This window comes from Drosophila hydei, unplaced genomic scaffold, assembly GCF_003285905.1.
Source record: "Drosophila hydei strain 15085-1641.00,03,60 unplaced genomic scaffold, DhydRS2 tig00000149-arrow-pilon, whole genome shotgun sequence".
NCBI lineage: Eukaryota > Metazoa > Arthropoda > Insecta > Diptera > Drosophilidae > Drosophila > Drosophila hydei.
The window spans coordinates 3,578,452-3,589,445 of NW_022045678.1; the positions used below are offsets into that span (position 1 = coordinate 3,578,452).

At 39.7% G+C, this 10,994-nt stretch overlaps 1 protein-coding gene across 1 annotated transcript; it reads right to left on the reverse strand.

The window, feature by feature from the left end:
* Window positions 1-6,291: 6,291 nt before the first annotated feature.
* Window positions 6,292-7,544, reverse strand: LOC115482929 (angiopoietin-related protein 3-like). The gene is made up of 3 exons (XM_030223245.1): window positions 7,447-7,544; window positions 6,463-7,379; window positions 6,292-6,394 (listed from the first exon to the last, which is right to left on the reverse strand). Exons 1-2 carry the CDS (start codon window positions 7,513-7,515, stop codon window positions 6,780-6,782), a joined length of 669 nt encoding a protein of 222 aa, XP_030079105.1. The 5' UTR covers window positions 7,516-7,544; the 3' UTR covers window positions 6,292-6,394; window positions 6,463-6,779.
* Between the last annotated feature and the right edge of the window lie 3,450 nt (window positions 7,545-10,994).

Consider the following 10,994-nt stretch of genomic DNA (forward strand, 5'->3'; position numbering starts at 1 on the left):
CATGAACGTTGGCTTTTCGAGCCTGCATGGCCGAGTGCCCGTAGGTGAATAAGTATTCGCGCTAAGATTCAGTCAACCGCATTAAGTATTTAAGCACTCAGCATACTCTGCAGACGGTGCATGTATCACATTGCCAGGGCTCTCGTTAATCGCAGCTAGGAGCTCACCCTAGCCTAATTCACATTTGGCATTTGCCATTTGGCATTTGCATCGCCGAGTCGCTTGCTTGGCATTTTTCCACAACAGCGGATACACTTTGAGGTAGCTTTTCCGCTAATGAACGCATTAGGCCAGGCCCATTCCATATCACACTACTTACACCTTGTTCTCGGCTTAGTTCTCTTTTATGCACTTCGCCTCGGGCCACGTTTATTTTATTAAGTACTTAACATGGACCGCTGTGTTCTAGCTTTTCCCGTCGACATATTTAGGTTCGCTTTAGCTACAATTAGAGACATGCTACGGCTATGTGCAGGTACGCTGAATTACACAACGTTTGAGGTTAAGCGGATTTTGTAATTATCCGACTCTGAAAGGCAGGCTTAAGCAACCAAATGCAGCGGCCTCCGCCAGATCTAGCTGTTGATTCCGATGGCCTCTTAAGGGTTGCACACAAGTCCTAGAATAATTGTCGCCCTAATGAAATACTCCCCTAATAAAACGTTGAATAAAGAGCAGGTATGCTGACGCTTTGATATATGAACCCAGTTAAAAAGTAAAATAGGTCGAAAATATATTTGATGTTAGATTCAATTTACGTTAACTAACATCCAGCTGTACACATCTCCAGTCACATTACAAATTTATGCAGATCAAGGCATCAATACCCAAGTTAATGTCATACAATAAGCCGTTTGGGACTCTAAAGCAATATTAACTTGTGCTCATATATTTAAAAATTTTTAAAGTGTTTTATGCATATAAATCTTGAGTCAGGAAAATGCAAATGGCATTGGCTAGACCGCTAGAAGTGCCCTAGTCAGTTTCTTTTAATTAGAGTACCCCAAAAATCCATAGTAAGTGAGATCAACTCTAATATTAGTTATGAAACACATTTAAATAAACTGCAATATAGTATTTGCTAGATGCTCTTATTTATTCAGTTTATATTTACAAATTGTCAGCTTAGTTGAGTAAACATGTTTGACAAGCATATCTTTCGGCTAAGGCATATATTAGTGGACAATTCAAGCCCAGATGCTCTTGGCAACTAAGTCTCTTGGACAACTCATCGAGCGAGAACTGCAGCTGCAATTCATGCATTATTTAGCTAATGACTAAATCAGAGTTTCAACTTTTATGCTTCACCTGCTCGGCTCAGCTATTTGCATAGGGCGTATAATTCTGCTTCGCCCGCTCGCATCATTTTCAGCTGCACGTGCGTCCGAGCCGATGGAATGCAATCGGGGGACCGGGGCTCTATTATTATACGACAACAGTTAATAAAATCTAATATGCTTACCACAAAATGGTTGTTTGGGGTTTGTAATTATGCACGTTAATTTCCCCCTGGCCGAGCCCGGCTTTCTTGCTTATTAAATATGCGGCCCGGGGTGCTCGAACAAGACCCAAAACCCCAAAACTTGTGTCTGTCTGTGCGGTCTCCTCTCCGCTTGCTACTTACTTATGAAATTGTTCATTCAGTTTGTATGACCGCATGGAAATTTTCATTTTATTGGCGCCGGGGGCGCTGTCTGGTTGATACCCCCCATCCTCCACACTCATTCGCATACGTATACGTATATGTACATACATATGTATGTATGTATGTATGTAGTACACGGCATACCAAAATCCTATAAGTAATTGTCATCGTAGTTCGGCGCCTCTTCTTGCCTCTCTTTCCGACACAAGCTCTCGCTGCCTGTGCGTCTGTCTCGCTCTCCCCCATTTGCATTTATATTAATTAAGCGTCGCTGGGGCTGCCTTCCTGTCGTTGTCTACGTGGTTATCTGCCCTGCTATCATCGGCAACGTCTTCGCCGTGGTAGTTGCTGTGACTTGTTTTACAAGAGTTTGACTTAGGCCTGAGCCTGAGCCTGAACCTGGGCCCCGTGCCTCCCCTCTCTTCCTTCTCGTCTGCTGCCCGAGCCCCTGCAGACATTTTAATTGCTCGAAATTGATGATAATTAAGCCAATATACATATTTGTACTAAGCACACACAGAGAGAGGCAGTCAGTGTGGATTGTTTTCATTGGGTTTTGGGCATGTTAGCATATTGATTATGCATTTGTGTCGCTGTCATACGCTTATTGGTTAGCAGAACCTAATTTTAGATTGGATATGCGATTAGGCATTTGATAATTTAAATTATGCCTGGCTTGCTGAATCCACTTGAATTTGGCTCAGTGAGCATAATGTCTTAATATAAATTTCCTACTGTTCTTAGGCATATTTCGAAGCACACACTCACTTAATATGCACATGCCAGGCCAACCGAATTTCCACGAATAGATTAGCCCGTTTGGCCCTCGCTTTACTTAATATGAGCAGCATGTAATTGCATCGATCATAAACGAAATTGAGCAAAGTCGATTGAAATTCACGCACAGGAAATCTGGCGCTACACGCAGAGTCTGCTATCTCATAAACAAATCAAACGCCATCAAATTCAACCCATCAATTTTCGTAAGCTCCGCACCCCAATCGCAAAGCCACCAAATTTGTGCCATAACAATAAATTATGTTTGAAGAGTTGTCAACTCTTGGAAATGGAAACAAAAACATTTTCTATTTCGCTTTTAGGTTTTACGATGAGTTTTATAGACTTTTATTATAATTACGTACAAATTTTGTGTTGAGCATTTCTACGAAGTCATAAAAATATGATTTCCATGCAACATCAAGGCCCACACGTACACGGGAGTGGCGAGTGCGACTGCGTGTGTCGCACGACCTGTATACCCTTTCCTTTTTCTATTCACGTGCTCTATCGGAAACTCTTCATCTACATATAAAGTGGATGCACGCGCGCTTCTTCACACTTGGCGGCGCAGCAGGGATCGGTTCAGTTGCAGAGCTGTGCCTGTTGGCCCAGTGGCCGGCGCCAGCCAGAGTCGTCTATGGGTTTCCTGTGCACTTCCCAAGTGGCATTTCGAAATGATGCCCCAAACACGTTTTCTGCATTAAGCGGCGCTGACAGACCAAACTTTAACGAGCCGAGCCAAGTCGAACCAAGCCGGGCCATAATAATTACATAAAATTTTCGTGGAAATTTAGAACAAGTAGCGGCCCCTACAGCACTACGTGGCATAATTGAAACAAAGCACACACCCAACCGCAGCTGACTGAATGCGAAACACCCTTACCTTATATAAATACATTCAAACATTTTTTTTTAACTATATCTATATTATATTATATATTTTCAGTAGAGTAGACATATTATATCAGTATGTCTACTCTACTGAAAATATACTCTTTATAGATGTGGATGGTATGGCAAATTAATATTATACAGCCTAAGTTAGGGAATCACAAAGTGCGCCTTAGTTTCGGAACACTTGAAGCACTATGGGCACGCTTTCAAGCCTGGTTGCATAAAGGCTAAAGTATTTGATGTTTGTTTTTTACTTTGTGACAATAAGTAGAAATGATTATAACCACAAATGACTGGAAATATAATGACTTAACTTAAACAGCAGTCAATTGTTCGTAACTAGCCAAGAAACGAAAGAGCCACAGCTATTTAAAGGAAACAAGCTGCAGATATCATAGAGTGATAGTTGCCATTGATTATATTCTGGATGGAACTGGAGCAGCTTCTTATAAATAGAATTACATTTTGTGTCATCTTAGGCTTAAAGCTTTTTAATCTGTGGGGCTGAGGCAGTGCGACTTACGTAAATGCCAATTCTGCTGCCAATTGCATTTGATCACTTCTCTACTCATTTTCAATAAATGAAAATAAAATTGTGTATTTAAAGAAATATAATTTTGCAAAGTCTTGAACACTTAAAAAACGAACGTGTCTGGCTGGCTTATCAGTTGGACTTAACATTTCATACTTCATTTGGTTTCTGAAATATACTTATAGATATAATATAATAATAACTACTATAAATATAACAATAACTATTCCTCATTCTGAGTGTTCAATGTGCACTGCCTATTATTTTCCTAATCTTCCTCTCTTCAAAGTGAATAGATTGATTTTCTATAACAATTGGATATCTTTGCTACATGTTGGGCATAAAATGAGTGGAAATTATTATATACATTTTACATTTCGTTTCATTTTATGTAACTTAGAAAATGTCATCATTTATTAAATTTGTTACTCTATTGGTCTGATCATCATTTGAACAAATTTAAGTGAATTACTTTGCCATAAAAGCCACTTTATTCCGTACTCATGCACATCCGTCGTGTATATGCCATTCAGATTACTACAAATTGTAAAGAAATGATGAGCTCTTAGTAGATTTTCAGAATTATGTCTTAGTTACCCTCCACGCAGTTTTGCACAATGTAACTCGCTCTCCAACTGCGTTGGTAAACTTACAGCTATATACGAAATACCCTCCGGTAAACTTTCTTTGGTTTCTGTGTCCATTTCAGATAGTTTAACTGTGAGTTTTGAAGTTTCAGTTTAATTATTTCGGAATCTTTTTCTTTTATCTCTGTGTTCAACGCATTTTCATTGCTATTTTTTGTAGCAATTATATTTTGTAACTTGTCCACTATATCCTGGTTGGATGACAACAACTCGTTTTTAAACTCTTGAATTGATTTTGTTGTTTCAAGCTGAGTCTCTAAAGATTTTATTGTTGCTTCCAGGCTCTGGATCTTTGCTGTAAGTTCGCTGAATTGTTCCTCTTTCGATCGAACTGAGGCAGCGTAGTTCAGTAGGGGTTTTACTATTTGGTAACAATACGATCCACATTCTTCATCCTTCTTCTGTGAGGCACTTACAGCATTTGCGCCATCAGCCCCTGCCTGGAATATTAAAGCAATAAGCAATATCTTTAGAAATAAATACATTGCGAATATATAGAACGAAACTGCACGCTTTGAATGTACTTTTAAACTGAATTGTGTTGAACATTAGGCTGCTTAATACCACGACTTTATCTCAAATTTCAACGGCATCCGCGAAGTGTGTATGCATATTCACATTATGTCTCGCTGTTATTATCAGTTCTTGTGCCTCCCATTGCCAACAAGCTATCATGAATATATATATATATTTATATATATATATATATATATATATATATATATATATATATATATATATATATATATATATATATATATATATATATATATATAAGTGCCAATGGCAGATCCGCAGCCACAGCCACAGCCAGAGTCAGAGCCAGGACTGGTCCTAGCCCACTAAAATCAAGCCGAACACTCCAAAAGCAGCTAAGCAGGCAAAATCATAGCCAGACGCTGCCTCTGTCGCTGTCGAAGTGACCACCGCCGGCATAAAAGGTACCTACTAAATTCCAGGAACATGTTAAACGATGTCGAGTATTTGGGAGCGAGTAATGTACCCGACATCTCTGGCAAATCAGTGCATATATATAACTCCAAAATGTTTGCCTCGATGATGAAATTGATAGACTTGCGTGTTGACAATAAACCAAAAACGTATATTAATTCAAATTTTATAATAAATAAAGTTAATCACATAATTACTGCTAGTTATAAATTTAGTAAATAGCACCAAAATGTCACCTTAACATACGCAACTCTGAGCTAGCAGAACATCTCAAGGACTCTTGATGGGAGCCAGTGTAAGAAAGCAATAGGCCACATATCACAGCGAACTGTACTGCAAGAGACTCACTTCATTTTTTTTTAATATTGAAATCAACACTCACCTCGGACAAAAGCCTCGTCTATACGTATAAACAAGTCTAGATTCACATGTTATCATCTAATGCTCCAGTACAAGTCTCGGCAGAAAACTCGGAAAGCATTTACAAAGTTTAATTTTATAAAGAAAAGAAGAAACACAGCTCTAGTCTAGGAGGTACCTTGAAGCTCGTCAGATCTGCGCATATATTCCATAGCTTGTGTCTATTATAATTTATCAAGAATCAAATATGTATAAAAGGATGTCCGGGAAATATTTAATAACTGAATTCCGTTAACGTTTTTAATCGATAACAGTATAATGCAATTATCGATTATTTGAAACAAACTTGATCTTGGATTACGAACGGTAGACTGGGCTAGAAATGCAGATTATAAAGTTTATTAAATAGGCTTCACTTTTATTTTAAATTTAACAATTTCACAATTTTCAAATATACGTTTAATTTCTTAATTTTTTGGTCTGATCATCATTTGAACAAATTTAAGTGAACTACTTTGCCAGTGATTCCAATCCACTCCTGATTCACTTAAAAACCCCTCCTTTCTATATATTCCATTTAGAATACTGCGAATAAGTATTAAATGGCTTAGTAATCTATCAATATATCAATCAATTATAAACTGTTTAGTTACCTATAATAGCAAGATTTAAACCACCAACCAGAATTAAATTCTTTTCCACAATGTTTACTGTCTGTTTTATCATTATCTTCATCGGGGGTTGAAAACATCATATTGAGATGGGGAGACATTGAATCTCCTGCATTTCCAGAAAAGTCTCCTAATGATTTGAGTTTAAAATGTTCCTCCTCTCCGCCAATAAGAAAGTGACTGTATCGGGCATAGGCATGCTTGTTACCGAAATCCTTGAGATATATGTAAAGCTCATGTTTCTGGGAGTTCGTCAATAAATAAAGCTTCTCAAGTCCAATAAAAAACTCCCCGTTGAGTCAGCCGAATCCCGATCTATAGTCACTCATTGTGCGATTGAAGTTCTCAGAGCCATCTTGACGACGCTGAATAACTGTCCAACCGGAATCAGCCAGGCTCGAGTCACAGGGCACGGAAAAGGGTTTTGAGCCTGGAACTTTTATTTCGTATATAGCTGTAAGTTTACCAACGCAGTTGGAGGGTAAACTTTCTTTGGTTTCTCTTTCCATTTCAGATATTTTATCTGTGAGTTCTTTAATTTTGTTTGAGCTTGCAGAGTTTTGAAGTTTCAGTTTAATTATTTCCGAATCTTTTTCCTTTATCTCTGTGTTCAACGCATTTGCATTGCTATTTTTAGTATCAATTATATTTTGTAACTTGTCCACTATATCCTGGTTGGATGACAATAATTCGTTTTTAAACTCTTGAATTGATTTTGTTGTTTCAAGCTGAGTCTCTAAAGATCTTATTGTTGCTTCCAGGCTCTGGATCTTTGCTGTAAGTTCGCTGAATTGTTCCTCTTTCGATCGAACTGAGGCAGCGTAGCTCAGAAGGGGTTTCACTATTTTGTAACAATATGATCCACATTCTTCATCCTTCTTCCTTAAGGCACTGCAGTGCTGAAATATTTATATTATACTCACAATTACAGATCACACAGAGTTCTCAATCTAGAGATTAACTTACAGTACTTTCTTGTATAGCCCCCAGCAGGGATATTAATGAAATAAGCAATAGCACTCGGTATAGAAACATTTCAATTATAAAGACCAACTGCACTCGTTAAACACAATTCAAGACTGAATTCTATTGAATTCAAAATCTGAAACTATGCTGTTTCTTATCAAATGAGGGTCAAAGCTGAGTTTATGCAAGCGCGCAATTTAGATGAAATTTATTTTTTTGATTATCGCATAAATTATACTATACATGCTATATAATAATGATTTTTGTGCAATGACTTACAAATAGCTAGCAGACATATAAGTGGAAAATACGTGTTGATCTTTTGTCATCATGAGCTAAGGTTAAGCATAGTATAAGGCACAGTAAGGTAAGCTGAGTAGATTTAGTAATGTTTGACTGCCCTCATTGTTGAGCTTATTAGAGCTCGGGACTTAAAACTTTGATTTTTTTAAAGTTGCTTCAAATAATCAAAATAATGTAATCGACTAAAAACGTTATCGAACTTCATTTACTTAATTATATTTCATAAAATTTCGAAGTTGTTCTTTTTAGAAATGATTATGAATAGATGAAATGAAATACTTTTGTGTATATGCATAGATATAAGTGTGCAGGGTATCTCCTAGTCGAACCCTCCTGACTAAAGTTTTCTAACTTGTTAATCTTGAGCTTTGCAAGCTCTCTACTTGCAGATAGTAAAGTCGCAATTGTGTTTGTTGACATTTGCCAAAAGTATATTAGTTTGTGGGAATTAGAGCCTTGAGATATGGAGCATACATAGTGAAGACACCATGAAAGTTAGATTGTAGAACCGGCTGGTATCACAGGGCATTCACGAAAGTATCTAAATTAGAAGAAGAGACTTCAAAGCTCTGCTTGAAGCACTTTGAATGAAATAAACTCAGCTTCAAGCTCTAGTTGGCATAGCTGCAAGTTGTTGTGGCTGCCGTCTGGTCTCTTGATGAATGACAGCTAATTGGAAAGCGCTTTGAGTGTCCTGTTATTAGCCCGATGCCTTTCACCTTAATCAATTCCATGCCCGAACCCGTTATTTGAGTGGCCCTAACTGCTGACCATAATAACCGAAAAGGATGCCATTAAAGCCGAATAGTGAAAGGCAAGCCAAGCTGAAAACGTGTGCTAAAAGGCTGACTGTGCGGCGCCAATGGACCAATTTGGCCATATATCAGAAAACTAAGCCAAACAGAGCTGCGCCGACTTGAGGGATCGATGTTTTATTTCGACTTCCGCTGCGAGACAAATGATTGTCTGAGTCGAGCATCATTAATTCTAGGTATACGCGAAATCTGTTTGCATAGAAATCCAGTGGCTGCAAAGTGTTGGCCGACAGCCTGGCATGGAATAGCATGGCTGGGCTTATCTGCCAATTTGGCACGTAATTTAATATTAATTTGTTAAACTTCATAAAGTCAACTCCCACCACAGAGCACCGACTGTAGCAGCAGCCAGCAGCCAGCAGCCAGCACCCAGTGCCGAAACAGATTACAGCTCTCCGCTCGTTAGTTGGCTTAAACGTTTTCATTGTTATGCGTTGTGGCAACGCCCCAGTGAGTCCCGAGCTCGATTTGGAGTCCAGGCTTGGGTCTACGACTGCGTCTGCGTCTGCGTTTGAGTTTGCTGATTTGCTTTGCTCTTGGGTTCTGGGCCGCTGCGCTTCTTTCATGTTTGTTCGATATAATTACGTGGCAAGCCCACTCGAAGCTGTCGGCTGTGTCTGAAATCATCATCATCGGCCCGATGGGATGCAGAGGGTATAGCATTGGCGTCGGCGGCCTGATTGTTATGTATTTTGATAGGTTTCAACGAAATCAGCGCCCTAATAGCTAGTTGCATGCGAGCCGAGCTCCAGCTCGCCGCGTTTGCCTTTAATTATTGAGCAGTGTTCGACAAGTGATTATACGGCATTTGTGTCGTGAGATGGGGGCGCTCCCATCGCTCTTCGCCTTGCCCCAAGGCCCTCATGCCATCTTGCCATCATGCCATGGAGAGGCGCGCCTCTCAAGGGCACTAGCACAAGCTGTGCTCGTTGATTATGCGTTTAGCTTAGTTAAACGCCATTAACCGATGGCAGCAACGGTTTCCCGGAATGAATTAGCACCGCCAGCCAACAGCATCGATATATACGAGGCATTGCATACTCTGAGTCCTCTATATATAGGAATATCTTTATGCTTGAAGTAAGCGTCTGCTTAAGACCCAGTCACTCGCACCTTGTCCCACCTAACCCAAGGTAAGCATATCACAGGAATCAGGCCAAGGCTCTGTTATGCTCGACAACTGTTGCCCAAAACCGCACGGGATCTGACATAGCAGCTACCGTTTCAAATGCCAGCCATTGTGTAGAACAAACAACACGAGCTCAGGCATTGAGATTCAGTTGCCGGAAACTGCAGCAAATTGCATAAGCGTCTAAGATATTTGGCAAGGACATGCCCACCCAAATGACAGCAACAGCCCGGATCGCAAAAGCAAAAAATCCCATTCGAAACAAAGGAGCAAACAAAAGGACAAAGAAATACGCAGCCATAAAACGATTGTCAGCCAGCAGAAGAAGAAGCAAGACGACGGCACATAAATTTTGGTTTCGGGTTTTTGTTTTGCCTTAGCTGGAAATAAAATCCATTTATGGTTACGCTTATGGTTCAATTAACACTTTCAATGGCAGCAGAGAGAGGCCAAGACACACAGACACAGTTACAGATACAGATAGATATCTTGCTGTGTAAGTACGTGAGTGTGTTAGGGGAAAGTAGAGCTCAGCAGGGTAGCAGACAAAGGCTAATCATTAAGACAATACATGAGCGACAGAGGATGTCATAAATTTCAAGTGTAATACCAAATGTTCTCTGTCTTCCCGCTTGCATTAGGCTACGCTGGATAATCTATCTGATATGCTGCGCGATGCTCGTGTTGCGAAGGTCGTAAAAAACTGAAGCCGCAAGTAATTGAAAATAATTCAACACTCTGAACCGAACTCTCAAATAGTAAAAAGGACCCTTAGGATTAATGAAATTGTGGCCGATTGTATACGTCAGATAAGACGCTGACGATCAGCTGCTGCTCCTGCTCCTGCTCCTGCTCCTGCAGGTAGATCCCTCAAGAGATGCGTCAACTTTGATTGCTCTGGCAACGGTAGCAGATGTCAAGAAGAAGAAGACGACACTTAAGAAGAATCACATAAATGTCCATGCCCTCCGCTGGTCCACATACTTTTTTCGTTCTTCAAACACATTAGTCTTCCACCTACTATCTGTCTGTATCCGGGAAGATTCGAATCAGGGCATATAAAATATGAAGTTGTACTTTATACACAGCGTATGGGCGCTTGTCTTAGCAACTCTTCTCCGGGATTCCTAATAAATTAGAAAAAGTGCGAACGTGCCGGCGATTACCCAGTAGATTATTGATAGTACAACTAGTAGAACAATGTCTTCCTCAAATCTAGAGGAGATTTCGTCGAATCAACGACATGCAGCACAGTTTTCCAAGCAAATACGTGCACAGCTTTGGAAATTTGATCAAAAGTC

What these genes read in the sequence shown, in the direction of transcription:
- LOC115482929 (XM_030223245.1), bottom strand. Translation starts at nt 7,515, where the DNA reads ATGTTTCTATACCGAGTGCTATTGCTTATTTCATTAATATCCCTGCTG. An exon ending in GGGCTATACAAGAAAGTACT is followed by an intron (nt 7,380 to 7,446) that starts GTAAGTTAATCT and finishes TAAATATTTCAG; the next exon opens with CACTGCAGTGCCTTAAGGAA.